The sequence below is a fragment of the Loxodonta africana genome, chromosome 8 (genome assembly GCF_030014295.1).
Source record: "Loxodonta africana isolate mLoxAfr1 chromosome 8, mLoxAfr1.hap2, whole genome shotgun sequence".
In the NCBI taxonomy this organism is placed as follows: Eukaryota; Metazoa; Chordata; class Mammalia; order Proboscidea; family Elephantidae; genus Loxodonta; species Loxodonta africana.
This window is the reverse complement of record NC_087349.1, coordinates 92,339,434-92,365,238: the sequence shown is the minus strand read 5'-3', so window position 1 is coordinate 92,365,238 and position 25,805 is coordinate 92,339,434. Positions and strand designations below refer to the sequence as shown.

General features: G+C 40.6%; 1 protein-coding gene across 1 annotated transcript; it reads left to right on the top strand.

The window, feature by feature from the left end:
• The first annotated feature begins 17,961 nt into the window (after window positions 1-17,961).
• Window positions 17,962-18,975, top strand: NEUROD6 (neuronal differentiation 6). Its single transcript, XM_003406990.3, has one exon. It carries the CDS (start codon window positions 17,962-17,964, stop codon window positions 18,973-18,975), a length of 1,014 nt encoding a protein of 337 aa, XP_003407038.1.
• Window positions 18,976-25,805: the final 6,830 nt, after the last annotated feature.

The window sequence follows — 25,805 nt, the reverse complement described above, 5'->3', positions numbered from 1 at the left end:
AGTTGGAAAATACAGCCTTGGTGATAGAAACAATGCCGGAGATCGAATGATAGAATTTTGCAAGACCAATGACTTCTTCATCACAAATATCTTCTTTCACCAACATAAGTGGCGACTATTTTTTTTTATACACATGGATCTCGCCAGATGGAATACACAGAAATCAAATTGACTACATCTGTGGAAAGAGACGATGGAAAAGCTCAATATCATCAGTCAGAACAAGGCCAGGGGCCAACTGTGGAACAGACCATCAATTGCTCATATGCAAGTTCAAGCTGAAACTGAAGAAAATCAGAGAAAGTCCACAAGAGCCAAAATATGACCTTGAGTATACCCCACCTGAATTTAGAGACTACGTGAAGAATAGATTTGACACATTGAACACCGGTGACTGAAGACCAGAAGAGTTGTGGAATGACATCAAGGACATGATACATGAAAAAAGCAAGAGGTCGTTGAAAAGACAGGAAAGAAAGAAAATACCAAGATGGATGTCAGAGGAAACTCTGAAACTTGCTCTTGAACATCGAGCAGCTAAAGCAAAAGGAAGAATTGATGAAGTAAAAGAACTGAACAGAAGATTTCAAAGGGCAGCTCAAGAGGGCAAAGTAAAGTATTATAATAACATGTGCAAAGAGCTGGAAATGGAAAATGAAAAGGGAAGAACACACATGGTGTTTCTCAAGCTGAAAGAGCTGAAGAAAAAATTCATGCCTCGAGTTGCAATAGTGAAGGATTCCATGGAGAAAATATTAAATGACGCAGGAAGCATCAACAGAAGATGGAAGGAATACACAGAGTCATTATACCAAAAAGAATTAGTAGATATTCAACCATTTCAAGAGGTAGCGTATGATCAGGAACCGATGGTACTGAAGGAAGAAGTCCAAGCTGCTCTGAAGGCATTGGCGAAAAACAAGGCTCCAGGAATTGATGGAATATCAATTGAGATGTTTCAACAAACGGATGCAGCACGGGAGGCCCTCACTCGTCTATGCCAAGAAATATGGAAGAGAGCTTCCTGGCCAACTGACTGGAAGAGATCCATGTTTATGCGTATTCCCAAGAAAGGTGATCCAATTGAATGTGGAAATTATAGAACAATATCATTAATATCACATGCAAGCAAAATTTTGCTGAAGATCATTCAAAAATGGCTGCAGCAGTATATCAACAGGGAACTGCCAGAAATTCAGGCCAATTTCAGAAGAGGGCATGGAACCAGGGATTTCATTGCTGATGTCAGATGGATCCTGGCTGAAAGCAGAGAACACCAGAAGGATGTTAACCTGTGTTTTATTGACTATGTAAAAGCATTCGACTGTGTGGATCATAACAAATTATGGATAACATTGTGAAGAATGAGAATTCCAGAACACTAAATTGTGCTCATGAGGAATCTTTACATAGATCAAGAGGCAGTTGTTCGGATAAAACAAGGGGATACTGATTGATTTGAAGTCAGGAAAGGTGTGCACCAGGGTTGTATTCTTTCACCATACCTATTCAATCTGTATGCTGAGCAGATAAGCCGAGAAGCTGGACTATATGAAGAAGAACAGAGCATCAGGATTGGAGGAAGACTCATTAACAACCTGCGTTATGCAGATGACACAACCTTGCTTGCTGAAAGTGAAGAGGACTTGAAGCACTTACTAATGAAGATCAAAGACCACAGCCTTCAGTATGGATTGCACCTCAACATAAAAAAAAAAAAAAAATTTTTTTTTTTTTTTTGAAAACAAAAATCCTCACAACTGGACCAATGAGCAACATCATGATAAATGGAGAAAGGATTGAAGTTGTCAAGGATTTCATTTTACTTGGACCCACAATCAACAGCCATGGAAGCAGCAGTCAAGAAATCAAAAGATGCATTGCATTGGGTAAATCTGCTGCAAAGGACCTCTTTAAAGTGTTGAAGAGCAAAGATGTCACCTTGAAGACTAAGGTGCACCTGACCCAAGCCATGGTATTTTCAATCACATCATATGCATGTGAAAACTGGACAATGAATAAGGAAGACTGAAGAAGATTTGATGCTTTTGAATTGTGGTGTTGGCGAAGAATATTGAATATACCGTGGACTGCCAGAAGAACAAATAAATCTGTCTTGGAAGAAGTACAACCAGAATGCTCCTTAGAAGCAAGAATGGTGAGACTGCGTCTTAAATATTTTGGACTTGTTGTCAGGAGGGATCAGTCCCTGGAGAAAGACATCATGTCTGGCAAAGTACACAGTCAGCAGAAAAGAGGAAGACCCTCAACGAGGTGGATTGACACAGTGGCTGCAACAATGAGCTCAAGCATAACGATTGTAAGGATGGCGCAGGACCGGGCAGTGTTTCGTTCTGTTGTGCATAGGGTTGCTATGAGTCAGAACTGACTTGACGGCACCTAACAACAATGACAACATGCCATTGGTATTTCAAATACCAGCTGGGTCATTTATGGTGGATAGGTTTCAGCAGAGCTTCCAGACTAAGACAGACTAGGAATAAAGGCCTGGTGTTCTACTTCTACTCCTGAGAATTAGCCAATGAAAACCCTATGGATCTCACAGAATATTATCCCATATAGCACTAGAAGATGAGCCCCTAAATTGGAAGGCCCTCTAGATACACAGTGGCAGCAACAATGGACTCGAGCATACCAATGAATAGGCAACATTTTGTTCTGTTGTACATGGCCTCTCCATGATCCGGATCCAACTCAGTGGCAAGTAACAACAACAGAATTCTCATGGGAAATAAAGAAGTCTAGTCTCTTGACCCAAACCAAAAAACTCATTGCTATCAAGTTGATCGTGACTCAGTGTAGAAATGCGCCATAGGGTTTCCAAGGTTGTAATCTTCATGGAAGCAGGCTCCCACATCTTACTCCCATGGAGCAGTTGGCGTGTTTGAACCACTGACCTTTCAGTTATCAGTTGAGTGATTAACCATTGTACCACCAGGGCTCCTGAGGAATACCTAAAAGGTGGTAAGAGTTACATTTTAGAATTCCCTCTTCAATCTGTTCTTATTGCAGAATAATTATAATTCTTCCAGATTGAAATGTTAATGTCATCAAAATTTCCAATGGACTATTATATTTTTTTTCATTGTACTTTAGAAGAAGGTTTACAGAACAAATTAGCTTCTCATTACACAGTTAGTACACATATTATTCTGTGACATTGGTTACCTGCACCATGACATGTCAACACTCTCCTTTCTTGACCTTGGGTTCCCTATTACCAGCTTTCCTGTCCTATCCTGCCTTCTAGTCCTCGCCACTGGGCTGGTGTGCCCCTTTAGTCTCGTTTTGTTTTATGGACTTGTCTAATCTTTGGCTAAAGGGTGAACCTCAGGAGTGACTTCAGTACTGAGTTAAAAGGGTGTCCAAGGGCCATACTCTTAGAGTTTCTCCAGTCTCTGTCAGGTCAATAAGTCTGGTCTTTTTTTGTGAGTTAGAATTTTGTTCTACATTTTTCTCCAGCTCTGTCCGGGATCCTATTGTGATCCGTGTCAGAGCAGTCAGTGGTGGTAGCCAGGCACCATCTAGTTGTGCTGGACTCAGACTGGTGGAGGCTGTGGTAATTGTGGTCCATGAGTCCTTTGGACTAATCTTTCCCTTGTGTCTTTGGTTTTCTTCATTCTCCCTTGCTCCCGACGGGGTGAGACTATGGAGTATCTTAGAAGGCCATGGCCACTCACAAGCTTTTAAGACTCCAGGCACTACTTACCAAACTAGAATGCAGAACATTTTCTTTATGAACTATGTTATGCCAAGACCATCGTCCCTAAAACTTCCAGCCCAGTAAATTGGTCCCTCAGGGAGTTTGGATATATCTATGGAGCTTCCAGGACCTTGCCTTGGACAATTTGTGCTGGCTTCCCCAGTGTTGTGTACTCTTACCCTTCACCAAAGTTACCACTTAACTATTTTCTATTTAGTGTTTTTCCATCCCCACCCCTCCCCTCCCTCATAACCATCAAAGATTATTTCTTTTGGTATTGAATGTTTTTATTTCCATCACCACTACAAATCCCTAGGATAATTTCAGACCTAATAGAGACAGACTTCTATAGAACCATATGACTCTTATCTCATTATTTTTGGAATATGTTTAACCAAAAACCAAAGTCATTGCTACAGTGTCGATTCCAACTCATGATGAATCCATGTGTTACAGAGTAGAACAGTGCCTATTCCATAGGGTTTTCTTGGCTCCAATCTTTATAGAAGCAGATCGCCTGGCCTTTCTTCAGTCTAGTCTCTTGACCCAAACCAAAAAACTCATTGCTATCAAGTTGATCGTGACTCAGTGTAGAAATGTGCCATAGGGTTTCCAAGGCTGTAATCTTCATGGAAGCAGGCTCCCACATCTTACTCCCATGGAGCAGTTGGCATGTTTGAACCACTGACCTTTCAGTTATCAGTGGTTCAAACACTGGGTGAGTTCAACCTCCAACCTTAAGTTAATAGTTGAGTGCAAACCTTTTGTGTCACCCCGGGACCCTCAGAATATGTTTACATGAGTCTAAATACCCTGAAAGGTGAGGAGCCCATCAAGGACAGGGACCATGTTCTATTCACTCACCATGCTAGCCATTCAGTAATTGAAGATCTTAATTATGTCATCTTCAAGTGTCTTTTCTCATCTTTAACTCCAAATCCATAACATATTCACTTACTTCTATTTCATTTCCTCTAACTGATTCTCTCAGCCCCCTCTCAACATGTATTGTTTGTAAAAGAGATGTTACTTTGGAAGGATTTTTGCTTTGAAGAACAGAAGATCATTATTAACATCATGGGTTTCTCATTCCTTACCAGCCCACCAAATGTATGTGCTGTCTCAGCAGCCAAGAAACTAACAGGGCCAGACGGGGCATTACAAAGGACGACGTCTTCCATTCTCTCGCGTGCCAACCACCTCCAGACAGAAAGCATCAGTGAAAGAAGGAAAGCTAGTTTAATGCAAGTTATCATCACCATTAACAAGCCAAACTTACATCCCGATAAGGGTAGGAAATCCAGCCTGGGAAATGCTCATGCTTTGAATGGAAAGGATAATGATGTATTTCCTCCAAAAAATGACACTGGCCAATAAGAAAATCCAAAGCCATGTGCCACTGTCTTAGACTGGATCTTGTACCAGTAATGTGGGCCAAAATGAAATGCAAACTGCTCATTGGAAAAGTTACTCTAGATTTTGACAGAAATAATTAGCACTGGAGCAGCATCTTTGGACAAAAAGCCAAGAGGGAGATAGCTGGGTGCAATCTTCACATGCAAGCTGTATACAATTATGAATCATTATTGCCTGTATATATGCTCTTGCTTCTTAAAGGATTTTTACTGCTTAAGGAATTATGTAATCTACAGTCTAATTTATGGTGTGTGGGACGTGAGATTCTTTGTCGCTGACTTATGAACTCATTGCTTAGCCGTGGTGTTAATGAGGCAAAAATCACGGATTTGATTGACATATGGGCCTCCTTGCTGTAAGGTGTTTGACCTCCAAATATGCTGTATCTGCAATTGATGAATTCGATTCTACTACCAATATTTATTAAGTCCCAACTATGTGCAAATCAGTGTGTTGTGTGATGTAGGGACTGCAAAATGAAATGAAACAGACAAAAATCAGAGATAGATTTTGTCCTCACAGTCCAGCGGGGGAGACAGATGCATTCACAAATAGCTACACTACCAAGCAAATTACCCTAAGCACTACAATGGAACCACAGAGTGTAGTGGGAAATCAGAGGAGAAAGATTAATTCTAACCCATGGGGCTACAAATGGACCACCACAAATTTATCACCACCCCAGGAACTGCAACTTACCACATATGCCATAACAACAGTGGGTTAAGATTGCCATTTTAAAGCCCAAATGAAAAATATATTATGATTAGATGAGATTTGCCAGCAGCACACAGCAAAGCCATCAGAAGTTTAAAACACAAAGAAACAAATAATGATTTGGGCTTTTCTGTTTTGCTTTGGATTAGTTTGTTGTTTCATTTTTACTCCTGTAAGTGTGAACTGTAGGTTTTGTTTGTTGTTTTGTTGTCCTTTGTTTATTTTTTAATGTGATCTGCAGATTTTTAGATCTACCTGCATATGGCAGATCCCAAGACAAATAAGCGCATTCCCTGGTGAATGACTGGATCATGCCTGTTTGCATTTGAATCTGTGGCTTTAGCTAGGCCTAATGCTTTAGTTTCCAAAGCCATCTCATCAGCTTATGTCTGCAAACATGTAAACACTAGCCCTGAAAATACTTTCTGTTTAACTTGGTGTGCAATGTATTTCTTCCATGAAAGCCACCGAGAGATTAAATGTAGGTAGAGACAAAGAGCAAAGCCTTCAGGGTTTCTTTAGGAAAGAATTGGAATGCGCACAGCAAGGAAGTTCAAGTTCTTGAAAGGTCTGCAGCCTGATTGAACCTTCACCCAGAAATTATTTGTCCTTAAGACTTTGCCGCACTTCCTGGTCCAAGGTGCTGAAATTGCAAGCAGAAGTTTATATTATTATTATATAGACTATATTATATAGGGAAACCCAGGTGGTGTAGTGGTTAAGAGCTATGGCTGCTACCCAGAAGGTTGTCAGTTTGAATCCACAAGGCGCTCCTTGGAACTCTATAGGGCAGTTCTACTCTGCCTTGTAGGGTCGCAATGAGTCAGAATCAACTCAATGGCAAAGGTTTTTTTGTTTTTTTTTTTTAATATTATATACAGCATATTAGATAGACTATATATTAAAAATACATATATATTATATAGACTATATTATTATATAGTAAGTCTATATTATTTTCATAATAATCAGTTTCACTGACCTCATATTATGAGCTCTCTACCCTGAATGTTTGATGATGACCAGAGGACATTGCAGTAGATGTCAGCCCTCCCTTCTCAAGGAGCTAAGAAATTATTCTACATAAATGCCTTATATTCAGTTCTCTCCCCTTTCCTCAATTTTCATTTTAAAAAATAATCTGTCAAATAAAAACACAGAACTTACTCTGTGCCAGGTACCGTTCTAAGCTCTTAACACTGAACAACCTACAGTATAGCAATATAACTATCCCCATTTGACAGAAACTGAAGCACAGAGAGCTCAGTTCCCTTGGCTAGGCTCATTCAGGGAGAAAGCAGAGGAACCAGAGTCTAGCTCCAGTCGCCATGCTCTTAACCACCATCCTGGTTTGCTTATGTTATGTAACCCTCAGACAGTCATTGTGAAAATTACTCAACTTATGCAGAAAAGCTGGCATAAAGGCGGTATTCAACAAATATTAGTCTTAATCAAATATTAATCAATAATTTAGCCATAGGGTTTTAAAACTTAAAATGCCACTAAAGTACAGCCAGAATGCTCATTAGAAACAAGAATGGCAAAACTTCGTCTTACATACTTTGGACATGTTATCAGGAGGGAACTGTCCCTGGAGAAGGACATCATGCTTGGTAAAGCAGAGGGCCAGTGGAAAAAGAGGAAAACCGTCAAGGAGATGGACTGACACAGTGGCTGCAACAATCGGCTCAAGCATAACAACGATTGTGAGGATGACACAGGACCAGGCAGCATTTCATTCTGTTGTACACAGGGTTGCTATGAGTCGGAATTGACTCGACGTCACGTAACAACAACAAAAAAAAAGTACTCTTTAACTGCACGTGTTCTGAAACGTTTTCTTGGAAAAACTGCTGCATCATCTTAAATTTGCACTCTCTTCCTGCGGGTTGTTAGGTAACAAAGCAGATATTCATTTGTTTGATTCCCTACACAATAGTTTCCAGCACATGTATCTCAAAATGCTTCATGTATATTAGTTTTATTTCCCCTAAAAGGACTCCAGACTCCTTAAAGGTAAGGATTATTATGCCTTCTACTCTCTTTATCCAACATCTAACACAGTGGCTTGATACAAAAGAATCATTCAGGAAGTGTTTGTGGATTGATGATCAATACATTTCTGGATTAGACTCCATGAGTATATAGCTTTGAGGCAATGTTATTGATCTTGGGTAATGATTTTCGAAAGTGTGTGGTTGTCATGTTCAATTAATAAAGATTAATTTTTCTTCCTAAATGTTCGATTCTACATTTCTCTTAAAACCCTACACTCAGCATGCATACATCTCTGTTAGGTATATAACTAAACCAAAAAACCAAGCCTGTTGCTGTTGAGTTTATTTAGGAATGGAATGTACCTAACAGAGATATATACATATATTTGCCAAATTCTATGTACTAGAATAGCATTATTTTTAATAGCCACAACCTGGAAACTATCCAAATGTCCAACAATAGTAGCATGGAGAAACAAATCGTGGTATAGCTACACAATGAAGTACTACACAGCAGTGAGAGTGAATGATCTATAATTACCTGCAACAACATGGATTAACTCATGCATGGAATCAACACGTTGAGATAAAGAAGCCAGGTTCCTAAAAGTATATGCTGAATGATTCCACTCATATAAAACACGAAATGAACAAAACTAATCTAGGCTGTTAGAAGTCAGGGAAGTGGTTTCCCTTGGGAAGCAAATGGTTAGTGCCTGGAAGGGGGCAGGAAGGAGACCTCTGGGCAGTGGGTGATGCTGTGTTTCTTGATCTGGATCCTATTAGACAGAAGTGTTCAGTTTGTCAAAATTAATTGAGCTGTGCACATATTTTCATGTGTACTTTTCTGTTTCTATTACACTTCAAAAATAAAAAGGAAAAAAAAAATCCTCTTCATATGTGCAAGCGCTACTTAAATGTTTTCTTCATTCCCTGAAAGTAACCTCTGTTATTGCAGCAAGCGCACACTGCTTGTAATTGTACTATTTTCAGTGGTAGAATTCGCACTGTAGGAGACCCAGGTTCAATTCCCAGTCAGTACACCTCAAACAGAGTCACCCATCCGTCAGAGGAGGCTTGTGTGTTGCTGTGATGCTGAAAAGGTTTTAGTGGAGTTCCCCGACTAAGACAGACTAAGAAGAAGGGCCTGGTGATCTACTTCCAAAGATCAGCCAGTGAAGACCTTACAGATGACAATTGTCCATACTGTGGTGCATGGGGTCTCCGTGAGTCAGGCTCCGACTCAGCGGCAACTAACAACAACAACATTATGGATATATTTCATATTCTTAATTCAACTCTAGCCTTTTTGAAAGCTAGGACTTTGCTATTTATCTTCATTTGCCCTTCATATTACCTGGAGCGGTACCACACAACAAATAAATATTTTGTTGAGTGAATGCATAAAGGAATGAAGGAGTGAATGAACAAGTCACCAGATACATTGATAGGATTATTCTCCATTTTGTGAATAAATTCGTGGTTGAGTTTTTCCAGTTCATTTATTATTTATTATTTATTCAGCATTTATTTTGTACCAGAAAAGGTTCTAAGCGGTTTATTAACATTTGACCATTTAATTCTTAAGGTAACAAAGCATAGTCAAGGGAGTAGGATTTGGATTCAAACAGACCTAGGTCCAATTCTTCTACCTACAAACTGAGCAATCTTGGTTTAACTGGTTACTTCTCTGAACTGCAGTCTCAGAGAAGTAAAATGGGAATAGTCACGTTTACCTTATTGCAAGGGTCAAGTGAGATAATGTGTGTGAAGCACACAGCCTGGTGCTTGGCAGATTGTATATGAACGGGACTTTGCTGTTAGCATCATCACGATTGCAGGTTTAAGTAATTTTCCCCCGTACAATCCATACTGATCCATCAGTAAGTTCTGTTGATTCTGTCTCCAAAATATATCTCCAGGCCTTCTCTTCATTTCATTTCCACTACCAGCACTGTAATCCAGGCCATGGTCATCCCTTCTTGCTCTCACTACTCTCATATAATAAAAAAATAAAATTTTTTTTTATTTTATTATTTTTTGTTTGTAAATTCACTCTTACTTCTTCTTTTTCCCCTCTCTAATTTCTTCTCCTCATAGCCTCCAGAGCGAGCTTTTCAAATCTTAAATGGCCCAAAAGCCTTCATTATCTGTCTGTACTGTGGTGGCTTGAATGTTGTTACGATGCTGGAAACTCTGCCACCAGCTGGGTCACCCATGGGGGACAGGTTTCAGAGGAGCATCCAGACTAAGACAGACTAGGAAGTAAGGCCTGGTGATCTACTTCTGAAAATTAGCTAATGAAAACCCTGTGGATCAAAACAGAATATTGTGTGATATAGCACTGGAAGCTGAGCCCCCAAGGCTGGAAGGTGACTATGGACTCAAGCATGCTGGTGATCATGAGGATGTCATAGGACTGGGCAATGTTTTGTTCTGTTACATATATATTTTACTACTGTGACCTACAAAAACCTTGCATGATGTGGTCCTGACTCTTGCTGTGCTCCCACCTTTCAGCTCCCAGAACATTGAAAACATCACTTATTCCTTGTCTCTGCTGCTTGTCCTTCACATCTCGGCTTAAAGGCTGACTCAGGAAGAGCTCCCCAGGTTCTTTAATCAAATAGATCTTCCCACTATTATCTGAGCCTTCAGTGTATAATTTCACATTTGGGTATTTTGTTTATCTGTTTATTATCTGTCTCACCCATCTAGACTGTAAACTCCTACTGGCCTTGATTGTGGCTGTTTTAAACACCAGTGAAAGCCCATCGTATGGCCCAGATCCTGAAACAGTTGTCGTCGTTTGCCAAGTATGTACTTACTGCCTCCCACATGTATGTCCAAGTCTACTCCCTGGGTACACAGCAGTGTACAAAAGAGGCAAAAATGTCTGCTCTGGGCGGTTGGAGTCAGGGGAGAAAGAATGGTAGATTCCCACACAATATAAATAAGTAAAGTATGATATTAGGAGCCCTGGTGGTGTAGTGGTTAAAGCAGTTGACTGCTAATTGAAAGGTCCTCGGTTCAAAACTGCCAGCGGCTCTGAGGAAGAAAGATGTGGCAGTCTGCTTCCATAGAGATTTACAGCCTTGGAAACCCTGCAGGGTTGCTATGAGTTGGAATCCACTCGATGGCAATGGTTCTGGTTAATATTAGAAAGGTTACTGGGTAGCACAAATTGTTTGTGCTCATCTAAAAACCTAAGGGTTGATGGCCTGAAAATGCCCAGAGGTGCTGTGAAGAAAGGCCTAGCAATATGCTTCCCTAAACATTATAGCCAAGAAATCCCTATGGAGCAGTTCTACTCTATAACACATGGGGTCACCATCAGTCAGAATCGACTCAACAGCAGTGGGTTTGGTTTTGGCTTGATAATATCAGAAGATGGTAAATGCCATGGAGAAAAAAAGTAGAGTAAGGAAAGTAGACAGAATGAGCCCGAGGGGACAGAGGTACTACATAAATTATAGTGGTTTGGGGATCTCACTGAAAGGGGACGTTTGAGCAGAGACTTGAAGGATGTGAAGAGCGAGCCACAAGGGTATCAGGGACAAGCGTTCCAGGCAGAAGCAATGCAAAGACCCTGAGGTGGGTGTATGCCTGAGACCAGCCAGGGACCTAGTGAGGCCGAGCTGAGTGAGGAGACGATACGGGAGGAAAGAATAGATCAGCATCGGAGCCTCCATAAGGAGTTGGCTTCTACTCTGAAGCAGAGGAGACGCCATTGGAGGGTTTTGAGCAGAGGAGAACAGGATCTGACTTAAGTTCTAACGAGATGCCTCAGGCTGCTGAGTTGAGAACCACGAAGGAATATACGGGGCCAAGAGTGAAAACTCAGGTGCCATTAGGTCACGTGGCAGATGAGGGTGGTTGGACCAGGGTAGGAATGATGGAATTCTTGAAAAGTGGTCAGATTCTGAATATATTTTTAATACGCTGCCAGAGGATTTGCTGGCATGTTGGTTATGAGGTATGAGAGAAAAAGAGAAGTCAAGAATTACTCCAAAGTAGATAATACACTTTTGTTGAATGAATGGATGGATGGTGGAATAAAGGTCACATAGCTATGAGGCAGCAGGGTCAGGATTTGAAACAAGGTTAGTAAGATGTCAAAATACTCTTTCCAGTTCTTAACCTTTTAGAATCTGACAAGGAGAGCCTCTCCTTAGACAAACAAATGCACATATGTACATACATGGTGTATTTGCACATAAACATAGGAGGCTCAAGGACCTCTTGAAACCCCTCCAGAAAGCCCCTGGGTTAGGAGAACCTGAACTTCATCATACAATCATCTAGTGTAGAACTTGAGTTCCCAAAATGCAATTTGCATAGAACTTCTTGCAGAAACATCTCCTGCACCAAGTGCCACTCTTATCTTACAAAATGGATGAATGTGGCAAGAAAACAAGTGATAATTCCATGTCCTGTGTTCGGAAATAACCAGGGCAATATATATGTTTTTGAAATACAAGCAGAAAGAAAGTATTAATCAGGGTCAACAAATCGTTTTTAACATTTGAAAAAGCCTAAAAGAAACTATACATTTTCTTACGGAAAGATCACGAAAGTTAATAAAGCACCTTTTTTTTACTTGTGGCTGGATTTACATCAATTCAGTCCAGTAAACTGGTTTCCTTATACTGGTAGACGTTTTAACTGATGGATATAAAGGCCTTTACTTAACAACAAATTAGGAAACAAATGTAATAAATGCAGTTTGGTGAGCAGAATACGAAGTATTCTCCGTAGCGGAAAATAATAAAAGGGGTTTCCGGAAAGGGCTGCGGGGCTGTTTTGTGTGAACGCTAAAATAGAAGCCTGAATGTGGCAGTGTTTTGTGAGTCACATAAACAACAATATAATTTATTACATAATAATAGTACAGTTCCGTTTCATCCCCACCCTGAAGGAAATCGAAAAAAGCAAGCCTAATGTTACCCTCAAATTATCTCCAGATTATCTGTTTATGCTAAGTAACACTCATGTGTGCATATATAAACAAAACATTTAGACATCCATGGCTAAATTATATTTTTAAGCCCTCTAAGACCTTGAGGGGAACAAGGTTATTTTATATTTTGTCTCATAATTTAAATACCTTCATTTAAATTCCAAGAATTGGTTCCCAAAATGGGGTACTCTGCCATGCCATAAAACTATTTAAACCCAATGGACATCAGAGTTAAAGCTCCAGGGGATAGCACTGAGCTTACTCAGAGGCTTCCAAACAACCTGAGCATTTATCTAAAAGCTTCAAAAAAAAAAAAAAGGCAGTAGAGAAAATTGTCCAAAATCTATCTCAGGAAGTACCACACATCTGGGAAAAAAAATTCTGATCCTGGAGTTTTGCTGCCTGATCCTGCCTAGACCCACTTTCTACTGCCTTGTGCCTTTGGAAGGCTGAGCAAAACATTTGTCGTACTCGACTCGTCTGTTGGGTGATTGTGGATAGGGAGTCAATCAAATTCCCATTTGCTAAGACCCAGGTACCAAAAGAACGAGCTAAAAACAACACTTAAGCCTTAATTTAAAATTTTGGTTTCGATTGCCACACAACTGAGTCAAATTATCTCTAGATTTTCTGTGGGTTATTTTTAATAAGTGAAATAAGAGCTCTTACCCATTGAAAGCAAGAGAGAGGCAGACAAGCAGGCAGACAGACAGACATTGGGCATGTTTTAAAAATCTACTATAAAATTTCATATCCCCAGAGGCAAAAATTGTATCAGTTAAATTCATCTTAAATTGTTACAGATGTGAACTTTGATGTGCAGTGGCTGTTGAAAAACGAGAAATTATGTGATAGAAATGGTGATGATATACTCTGACTATTCGTCTATAATTCAGAATGTATTTCTGTTTGGAGTATTGGTGCTAACATGCTTTCTTAGCAGAGAGCAGAACAGCCGTTATGGTGTGTGTTATGAACGCATGTTAACAGCAGAAGTATTTGCATATCTGGAACTATAGTAGAAAATGCATAACGAAATTTCTTTTGAAAGATTATTATACAACCACACTGAATCTTGGCTAAATCTTGACATAACAGCTTTTCGTTTTCCCCTGTTTTTTTTTTTTTTTTTTGGCGGGGAAGCGGGGGAGAGGCATCCAAACAATAAATTAATAGGAAACCTGAATGTGGGTTCCCCCACCCACCCACACCCACCCAAGGATTGTTCTTTCATGTTCAAAGGCAGGAATAGAACAGCCCTGATGTTTTCATCAATAAACTCTTCCTCATTTGTCTGTATGTGCAAAGAAAAAGTATAAAATCTATCGTTTCGATGAGCTACATCAGTGCTAATTTTCTACTGGCATATTGTGTCATCTAGCCTTTGGATCTGGGTTTGCATGTTTGTGATGCCCGTAATACAAGGCAGCTCCTGGAGTCTTTGCAAGTTTAGAATATGGTGCGGTATGCAAAATTTATGACAGGGCTGGCTGCTCGGTGGCTCATGATTCTAATATGTACACTCCTTTACATTGAAAAACCATACGGAAGAACAAATTCTGTAGCTGGTCTTACTGTAGAAATGCTGTGTGTTGATATAAAAAGTGTGTGTAGCTTTTGAACCAAAACTGGTACGAAATATACTCAATGCACCCGTTAACAGTAGTAATATGCCCCTTAAACAACAAACTCTGTAATGGCTTTGGTATCCCTAATTAAAAAAAAAAATAATAATTGAACTAGGCCAACCTATTTTAACTTAGGAATTTTAGCCTTATTTTATTTTAAATTTGTATTTTTGTGAATTAAAAACCTATACCCTCTTTTTTTACCTATCATGGTTCTTTTCACCAACTCTTCCATCTTTTTTTGCTGTTGTTGCTGTGTTTTTAACTGTCCATTTGAATAACTTTTTGAAGGGGTTAGAAATGACTGGAGTATGACAGGAGCCGAATTTCATTTCATCTGAGGACCCTGATGCCAGTTTGGACCCAAAGTGCATTAAAGCAGCAGAATTCTAAACCTTTCAAAAATGAGATTTATAAGGGGAATGCGAACACAGATTCAACAGTTCCAGTTCTGGTAGGGATTACTTTAATACCGAAAGCACACTCTCTCACTTTATAGAAAGAAGATTACTCAGTTGTCAAACAACAAAGGTGGTGTTTATTTGTTTATTTTTAAACTTTTAACTTTCTAAGGTGCATTTTTCACTTTACTGATAGGCAACCCTGAAATAAAATGTCCTTTTCTTGGTGGCAGGAGGTGATTTCAGGGGAGTAAAGACGAGGATGATGGAGTTTGCCCTGTCTTCACAGTTCATATTATCTACACGACTTTGCCAGCTTTGCTTAACTGTTTCTACACTGTGTTTATTGAAAAGAAACCAGAGGGGTGCAGGGAGTTGGGAAAAAAGATAAATGAGCAATAACCCTGGTAGGGAAAGGCAATTGGACACTGATGTGAGAAACAAAATATTTAAATTGGTGTTGGTCAAGAGAAAAAAAAAAAGTGAGAAGATTTTAAGAGGAAAAAAAGTCTGAAAGATCCAAAAACACAGGCAAGCTAATCTTTAAATAACTCAGCAGAATGTCAGAGAGAGAAAGATGAAATCCTAAGTGATAATTTTTACTTTGATTGTGGCTGAAATGAAATGAGAAGGAACAAACAAGTAAATGTTGGTAAGATACAGGGGACAATAAGAGTGTGAAGTTAGTGACTTTTTGTAGAGGACAGAAGATGCAGCCTGCAATCTTTAACAATGAACTTACAGCATTTGCATTTTATATAGATAACACATATAATAACATATATATTATATGTAAACATATATAAGGATATCTATATATATTTACATATATACGATATGTATTTATCTGCATCCTAAAATAAGTACATATATGTAATATACATGTATTTCAGGATGCAGATAAATACATATATATATTTTTTGGAATATATGTATTTAAGGATATCTCTGAAAAGTTGCTGAAAGGTACCAGTGAGTGTAGGAAAGGGAACATCTGAGAATGTCTCTCGCAGATCCCAGATGGAGAAACTGTTCCTTTATTCTAGATTCCTAAGACCCGCAGAAGTCTTCTATGTTAATAAGAGAACACACAAACACACACCCGTAAGTTACATGCCATGAAAGAAAATAAGGGCATAAGGAAGCCTTTGTTGACCCCTGTTTGCTTACATGGATTTTAGTTTGGTTGAACATCTTGCAGACCAGTTTCCTAACTCCAGCTTCCTTTCATGGCTTTCTTTCCCTGGGTACCCAGGTGCAGGAATGGGATGGTGATCTTTACAAAACAACATCCACAACAACAACAGAAACCTCTCGCTCACACACAAAAGCCCACCTTGCGAATGAATGGAATATTAACGACTACCTAATAGGTGCACCCTTGGCAGGGAGAAACTGAGCACTAACAGAGCTCTTTACACAGATTGCCAGTGAAGCCGGAGCAGCTTGAGGAGAAAGGCACCTACTGTATGGGAAATGCTGGTGCAGATTTTTTCCCTATCAGTCTAACCTTCTGTGTTGATACATGAATGCTGGTACCCACTTACAGGGATGCCAGATGATCAGTGCAGAATGAAGGTCCCAAGAGAGAGGATCACATGGTTCTCTCTGCCCCGTGACGTCACTAGCAGATGGCATGGGTACCAGCTCTGGCAGTTGGCATCAATGTCACTTTTTAGAGATCAATGAGATAGTGCAGATACACACAGATCTAGAGACTCCAGGAGACGATGCGACACTCAGCCTGAAAAGATTTGGAAGACCCAAAATGAGAACTGATTATTGAATGAAATTAAAAGCTAAGGTAATATAAATAAAGATATAGTTCAATTGATGCTGGCTTTGCATGCAAGTATTTAAAGCTACAGTGTCACTGTCTTGTAGTATTTATATGCTCTTTGCCATCTCTAACTTCTCATCATATTTCATTCTTATGATGCAATTATCACATACTTTCACTGCTATTATGTAACACTGCAAGTATGTGGACATTACTAAGAGTTTGTGTGTGTGTGTGTGTGTGTGTGAGGGGGGCTGGAGATCGTTAAATTGAAAAGTCTCTGTTTTATTGAGCCTGTTTGTTGGAAGACTTTAGATGAAAATACTTTCTGTTTCACCAAATGAGAACCAAAAATGCCTTTGAAACACAAATTATTTTCTCCTTTCATTCGGGATTCTGAACACACGTGCACAATTGCAGTCAGAATCCTTGGACCGTTCCTGTCAGATATTAGCTAGAGGGAGACTTCTGTGGCTCGTAGAACAAAAACACTCCGAGAGTGGTTTTTGTCCAGGGTGATTTGAAAAGCAGTAAACAGACAATTTACATTCCGAGAAATTTTAAATGCAAAAGCAGTCTCAACATTTTCTTGGATTTAAAAAAAAAAAACTGCCAGTGATTTTTATTTTTTATTTATTTATGGAGTTCATTTCAAATTAGCTTACTCTCCTTCCCTTTTTGAAGGCTGGGCAAACAGTGCTCTTTTACGTAATTCTTTACTGATTAGAAAGAGATCAGTTTTAAAATTGGCTCTGATTAATCTTTTTTTTTTTAATGTGTCTATTCCAACAGCCACTTATCTAAATTCACAGTTGTATGATACTACAAATAAAGTTAAGGCTTTTTTTCTCCTAAACGAAACACAACACTCATTTGTCAGCTAATGGAGAGAGAGCACTTTTCGTTTTAAAAACTGGTTTCTCTTCTCATTTTGCACTCAGGGGAATTGGCATTAATGAAATTCTGCATTGCTATATCATGTTTTGCACTTGCTTGAATTCTATGGTCGTTTTTGTATACTAGGAGCCAGCTTAAAATCAAAGAGAATGAAGTGGGTGGTCGTATTACAATAAATGCTTCGTGTTTTATTTTCTTGTGATAATTTCCCTGTATAAATTAATCCTACTGCATGTGTCAATGTTTTTATAATTACTAGTGTGCACAAACTCAAATTATATTTACTGTATAAAAATTAGTCCCGGAATCAACCTTTTTTTGTGTGTTTTTGAATTCTTATAATTAAGCAATTAAGTATGTTTTAAATGTCTAAACTTTAAAAATGAAAACACTTTAAATATTGTGCTGGCATTTTTTCAGGTAATTTAAGATTAGAGAACCATGTTAACACTACCGTTTGATGAGTCTGTTGTAATGCCAGAATCCCAGATGTGCAGAAAGTTTTCTAGAGAATGCGAGGACCAGAAGCAAATTAAGAAACCAGAAAGCTTTTCCAAACAGATCGTCCTTCGAGGAAAGAGCATCAAAAGGGCCCCTGGAGAAGAAACCGAGAAAGAAGAGGAAGAGGAAGACAGGGATGAAGAAGATGAAAATGGGTTACCCAGAAGGAGGGGTCTTAGGAAAAAAAAGACGACTAAGCTCCGGCTGGAAAGGGTCAAGTTCAGGAGACAAGAAGCGAATGCCAGAGAAAGGAACAGAATGCACGGCCTCAATGACGCTCTGGATAATTTACGAAAAGTGGTCCCCTGTTATTCCAAAACCCAAAAACTGTCCAAAATAGAAACTTTACGCCTGGCCAAAAACTACATCTGGGCACTTTCTGAAATTCTAAGAATCGGCAAGAGACCCGATCTGCTCACTTTTGTCCAAAACTTATGCAAAGGTCTTTCCCAGCCAACTACAAACTTGGTGGCAGGCTGCTTGCAGCTCAACGCCAGGAGCTTCCTGATGGGTCAGGGTGGGGAGGCGGCGCACCACACAAGGTCACCCTACTCTACTTTCTACCCACCCTACCACAGCCCTGAGCTCACCACTCCCCCGGGGCATGGAACTCTTGATAATTCCAAGTCCATGAAGCCCTACAATTATTGCAGTGCGTATGAATCCTTCTATGAAAGCACTTCTCCCGAGTGTGCCAGCCCTCAGTTTGAAGGTCCCTTAAGTCCTCCCCCAATTAACTATAATGGGATATTTTCCCTGAAGCAAGAAGAAACCTTGGACTATGGCAAAAATTACAATTACGGCATGCATTACTGTGCAGTGCCACCCAGGGGTCCCCTTGGGCAGGGTGCCATGTTCAGGTTGCCCACCGACAGCCACTTCCCTTACGACTTACATCTGCGCAGCCAATCTCTCACCATGCAAGATGAATTAAATGCAGTTTTTCATAATTAATGAGGAAAATGAAAATAAACAGTGGTCATTCACCTCCCCCGCCTAATTAAGACAAAGCAGATGCTTGTGGGCTGAGTAACCGGCACAACTCTATCTAAGGTGTTTACTAGTTCCTGAAGTGTGTTTCAACTATTGTGGGAATTTTCTATGTAATAATAAATCTTTTTCATATGAGAACTTCTTTTCCTTTCCTTTTGTCTGTAAAACACTGTGATTCTATTTCTACTAGGATTTTTCCCCCCTTTGTTTTATTTTGTTTTAAATTCACTTAATTTGTTTTCACAGTGTGTCTAAGAATATACTGTTGAATAAAGAAACACACACAGCAGAACTCAACGTCTATTTTGGTTGTACAGTAATTATAAAAATGCATGTTATTGAAATCAGATGAATAAAATGACGTGTTTATAATTCTTAGGACTTATATATTATGTATCTCTGAAGGACTGAAATTTTAAAGTATCAAGAATATCACTTAGCTGACAATGATATTGGATGATGCATTTGAGGATGGTGCAACAATCTAAAAAGCTATGCAATTTTCTTTTTATTAAGGACAAATCTAAATGCATTCAGTTGCTAACTATTCCTCTTCAAGTGTTTGCAGATGGGGCAACAGAATATTTGGGTAGGTGGTATCATGACTTTGCAACAATTATTTCAATCATAAAGATAAATTTTCAGCACTTGTTTTGTATTGTTCAGAAATTATCTGTAAAGGTTTGTTATCACAATGTATAATTGTGTTTTCCACCTCACATTTTTCAAGCAATTAAACATAGATATTTCCACTCATAAAGGACATCTATTAGCTGTGATATTTTTGTATGATGCTTATTATTTCCTAGTACACAGCTGCTTTCTGTCTTCAACACTCCTCCTCCCCATTTCGGAAATATTTCTGGATTTCAGGATCATACCAGATAAAGCAAATTTGTTAAACAAAATGGCCCAAGCATCTACAAGTTTTTTTTTTTTTTTTTAAGTGTCTTGTATCAAAGAAGAGGAGCCCATGAGGGTTAAACATCCTGGGGAAACAATGATAAATCCTGGTAACCTTCAACTCGAGCCTAAATTCGGTGGCAAATTTCCAGCAAACACCAGAGTGGGTGTGAAAAATGGAAGGTTTTACTTGTGCCTTTTGACTAAGTCTGGCCGATTAGAGGCTAAATTCTGCGTGATTAAAAGTTTCCTGACAAAAGGCCACTGAAAACCTACTTTAATAGCGTCTGGGAAGCTAACTGTCTTAAAGGGGACTGAGGCCCTTCCTTATAGAATAAATCAAGGTGGCAATGACCTCAGTCAAGATGCCGCCTCTAGCGCAGGTTTGCCTTCTAGCGGGAGGAGGAGGGACATGTGGGAAGGCGGTGAGGGCAGCAGAAGGTGGACACTGTGGTCGGGAGGCGTAGCGGGCCTGGAGGTGGTTGACCCACGAAGGCCCGTGAACGCCGCCGGAGCGTGTCCCCCACACTGGCACCGCCGGAGCCGGCGCGGGCCCGACGAGGAGGCGATGGAGGCGGCTCCTCGCCCCGCGCCATCGCCTGTGGGTGCGCACACTGCACTGCCCGTCCCCCACCCGCAGTGGGCGCCCTGGGGGAGCGGGTCCTCCCGGCCCGGGAAGCGGCTGAGAGGAGTAGGGAGCCGGCGAGTGCACAGCAGCGGGCGGGCCCCGGAGACAACGAGGAGACCTCGCCAGGTCCAGACCTGGTGAGACAGGAAAGGGGACACCCTTTTCACCCAGCGCAACTGGCGCGATGGGGGTCGGGGAGGAGGCGGCAGCTCCAGCTGTCCAAGTTCTGCCAAGAGCTGGCCCTGTCCTGCCTTTCCCACGGCTTTCAGGACTTCTCAAGTCAGGACTGCCGATGGCGCGGGGCTCAGCGGGTGATTAACGTGCCCTTCTCAACGAATGTCTGAGCACCTGTTGGTGTGCACCCCTCCAGGGCAGGGGAAAGGAAGTAGGGAAAGAAGAAGAATTGTGCCTTCTGAGGGTAGACAGAAGTTTGCCCAAGGTAGAAAACTGTCCCCTCTGTGGCAGGCATAGAAGTGAATCCCTATTGCTTCCTTCCGTATGGGTACAAATCCTGCTCTCCCTGGACCCATGTGCAACACTGTGGGGCCTCTTTAAGGCCCCTCAGATACTGAGAGTAGGGTCACTTCTCACCCCCTCTGAATAAACAGCAAGGAAGTGAGAAAGTACCTGGAAGTAAAAGACCTCAGCTTAAAAAAAAAAAAAAAAAAGGCAGGCCTGTTTAGTTACTAGCTGAGAAAAGGTAAGTCTCCCCCACCTTGGTTCAGAGTGACCCGATGACCTAAGTGAATAGCTTCTCTCCTGCTCAGAATCGTGTTGGTTCAGACACCTTTTGAAAGCCACGTAGTCTTTCCAGGTTCACAAGTGCATGTTGGAACTAGAAATTGAAACAGGAGATGTATTCTTCATCTCCCTTCTGGCGTTATGGGAGAGCGAAGAAGGAGAGCAGCTGGCGATGTCTGTGTAAGAAGCAAACGTTCGGAAGCAGCTTCTGATTTCAGAGCTTTGTTCACAAGGGGCTCAAGCAAAAGAGGGGTTTGAAGGCACAGATCCCAGAGAATACGAACTTTCTCCTGTAGTTTGGCTACACACACCCACACGTGCTCCTTCTTCAGGGGAATGATGCAGTCGATTTGCTTGTGATCAGTAGGACTGACCCTGGGCTTTATTCATCCTTTGGACCCCACTGATGAACCCAGGCATGAGAATTTCCCAGCCGGGGCCATGTGTCCGTTTCCTTCCTGTTTGCTCCCTCTTGACTTTGCCATCCTGAGAAATCATATAACTTGTTCATTCATATGCCAGCATCACAGATGCCACGCACTGCAAAATCTAACCTTTCCAGTTATCACTCGAACCAAAGGGAAAATAGTATAGTGTAGGGTATAGTTGGAGTCTCTGGATGGTGCAGACGGTTAATGTGCTTAGCTGCTAACTGAAAGGTTGGAGATTTCAGTCCACACAGAGGTGCCTTGGAAGAAAGGCCTGGTGATCTACTTCCAAAAAATCAGTCATGGAAAACCCTTTGGAGCACAGTTCTATTCTGACACACGTGGGTAGCCGTGGGTCAGAGTTGACTGGGTGGATAGCAACTGGAATTGGAGAGTGCAGTTTAGAATCACGAAGGCTTGGAATCAGACTGATTTGGGCTAAAATCCTACCTCGCCACTTAGTGCTGCTTCAGAAGATAAAGTAAAACACCCAAAAGGATAATGTCAGAAGACCTTAGCTCTTTTCCTAACCTCATGCTTGCCCTGTCTCCCAGGATATAATGGTCTTTCCCTCTTCTGAACCCTTATGATAATTATTGTCTTTCAAATTGATTAGGCATCTCTTCTTTTGAACTGAATTATGTGAATCTTATATTTAACTTCTCACAAGTTTGTCTTTTCTCTTTTATTAGGATTAGGTTTGGCTGTATATATTTTAAAAACCTTTGTCTTCAACAAAATAAAGGTGTATTTAATTCTCTGTCATGTAAAAGAAGTTGTGATAGGACTGGTGTGGATATTCCAAGGGTGTCAGAGGTCCATCTCCTTTCCACTCCATTAGCCTTAGTGTAAGGCTTCCATTCTCAAAGTTACCTCATGGCCCAAGATGGCTGCTGGAGTTCTAGCCATTGTGTCCTTATTCCAAGTAAGAAGAAGAAGGAGAGGAGATATCAAAAGGGTGTCCCATCAACCTGATCAGTCTCCTTTTGGGAATATTTATGGAAGTGCTGTCACCCAATGACTTCTACTTATATTTCACTGACCACTTCTAGATTTAAGGGAAGCTGGGAAATACATCTATTCATCAGAGCACATTGCCATCTAGAATAAAATCAAGTTACAAAATGCTTTCCACATATTCAATTCATTTAGTCTGAAGAACATCACCATTCTTAGGATCCTTACTGAGAGGAGCACCATTAAGTTATTCACTTGCCCATGGGCTCGGAGCTAATGAACCTAGTTGGACAAAGACTGTCCTTAGACTTTCACTCTCAAGCAATATTCCACAGCCCATTAGTTGGTACATATTGTGGGTTGAATTGTGTCCCCCAAAAGATGTGTTGAAGTCCTAGTCCCTCTCCCTACCTGTGAATGTAACCTTATTTGCAAATAGGGTCTTTGAAGATGTTATTAGTTAAGATGAGTTCATGCTGGAGTAGGATGGACCCTAATCCAATATGACTGCTGTCCTTATACAAAGAGAAGGGACACAGAGATGGAGAGACACAGAGGGAAGACGGCCATGTGAGGATGGAAGCGGAGATTGGAATGATTCATCTACAAGTCAAGGGATGCCAGGATTGCCAGCAACCACCGGAAGCTGGGGAGAGATCTTCTCCTAGAGCCTACAGAGAGAGCATGGCCCTGCCAGCTTCTTGATTTCAGAATTCTAGCCTCCAGAACTGTGAGATAACTAATTTCTGCTGTCTTAAGCCACCCAGTTTATCATACTTTGTTACTGCAGCCTGGGGAAACTAACACAGTACCCAAGGCCTTATACAATGGGATCCCTAACCTACTTTCCCAACCTAATATCCCATTTCTTTATTTCAATGTCTTTTATATACTTTTTAGAAAAGAGCAGTATGCTTTTTTTCAAATGATACCTTAGGAGTTTGATTAAACATTAAAACACATGAAAACGTTTATGCTCCTGGTAAAGGCAGATGTAGAAGGCCAGAACCAAGTCACTCCCAAGCTTTTCCCAGCTCCTGAGAAAGCTCCTATAGACAACCTTTGTTCTATAACAGGCCTGAGGTTGATCCTGTTTACTGGGCTTCTGTCTGCCTTTGGGACTTGCACTGTTCCACCTGTTTGAGATGCCCTCACTTCTCCACCAACTCAAGTCCACATGTGCTTCAAGGCCACCTCCTCCATAAAGCCTCCCGGATCCCTCTAGTCTATAGTGGTATCATGCTGCCCTGAAACCACAGCCTTTATTGCTTTGACCACATAGTTGACAAATAAATTTCCTCTGCCTAAACATTATATTTAAAAGGTCATTTAGGCCACATGTTGCTATTTACCTTGTAGATTTGGCTAGATTTTGCACTCCTTGAGAGTAGGGGCAATATTTGATCTTTTTTGTGTTTCTACAGTGTCTGCATTCACCTAGTCCTTGATTCATTGATTGTATTTAGGGATATAAGGTCAGGTTTCATTAGAAAACAGCCCCAAATCAAAGGCAAGGCAGCGTGGATCTTTCATATCCAGGGATGGACACTAGAAAACCACCATAAGGCTCACAATTTCATCGTTAAAGTGAGAAAAATAACATACGTGCCAGAGAGATTTTGTGGAGATTGAATGTGATCATTTGTGAAAAGTGCTTAGCTCACCTCCCGATCAGAGTAAACAAACGATGATGCCAGCTACTATCTCTATTATTAGTGAGGTATTTGGAGTCCCTCGGTGGTGCACACAGTTAACACTTTCAGCTTCTAACTGAAAGGTTAGAGTTTGAGTTCACCCAGAGGAAACCCTGGTTGCACAGTGGTTAAGAGTTATGTCTGCTAACCAAAAGGTTGGCCCTTCGAATCCGCCAGCTGCTCCTTGGAAACCCTATGGGGCAGTTTTACTCAGTACCATAGGGTTGCTATGAGTTGGAATCGACTCAGCGGCAACAGGTTTCCTTTTTTTGGTTTTAGAGGCACCTTGGAAGAAAGGTTTGGCAATCTATTTCCGAAAAATCAGTCTCTGAAAACCCTATGGGGCGCAGTTCTGCTCTGATACACATGGAGCTGCCGTGAGTCAGGGTCAAAATTGACAGCAACTGATTGTATAAACTACCGCTAAATCTGAGCAACGTGAACAATGATATTTTTCAATGTGCAGATAACAATCAGCATGTTGGGATATAAATTTAGTGGATGTGATTATTTTTAATTAAACAAAAAACAGGGTCCTGCACACATAGTAAAAGTAAATATTAGTTCATGAAACTTTGGTTCAGACACATACACATATGCACATACAGAAAAGTATATTTTATAGTATCATATGTCAAAAAAAAAAACAAAACAAAACTGGAAAGCACTGACCTGGAAGATTCCTGTGCTGGGATAAATGTATGAAAACACCAAGGAGTGTTTTCACCAAGGCTGAACCCAGATTTCTAAACTATATTGTATCTTATATCAGACCCAGATTTCTAAATTATATCGTCTCTTATATCAGACCACATTGCACCAAAAAGGAGAGGACTTTTAGGGGATCGCCTTGCCAGTCTCCAGGGATGACTTTCGCCATGTAGCAGGAACTCTAAGGTAACAAGTCAGAGACCTTCTTTCTAGAGTTTGAACAAGACAGCATGGTAATGAAAAGGCTGAGGGAAAGATGGTAGGACACCAGGGTCTTTCTTTCTCTTTTATTTTTTTCAATCTAATTTTACTTTTGGTGAAAATATACACAGCAAAATCTGCTCCCATTTCAAAGTTTCTAGGCATAACGATCATAACATGGGTTACATTCTTCACATTGTGTCAACATTCTTCTTATTTCTGTTCCAGTGTTTCAGGAACCAAGATCTTTTTAACGTTAGCAAGGACAGAGGGAGACCAGTGAGTTCAGAGACCTTACATTTGGTATAGTATAAAGTAGGAACAAAAAAGGCTTGAAGGACCCATCGGAATCACCCATAAGAATCCAGTCAAGTCCAGGATTTGCTGGACCAGTGATTCTCAAGTTTTACTGGGCATCAGAGTCGCCTAGGGGTCTTTCACAGAATATCAGTCCCACACTCCACCCCTACCTACTGAACCACTTGGCTATGTCATTACATGGTCCACATACATCCTCCGAATCCTGAC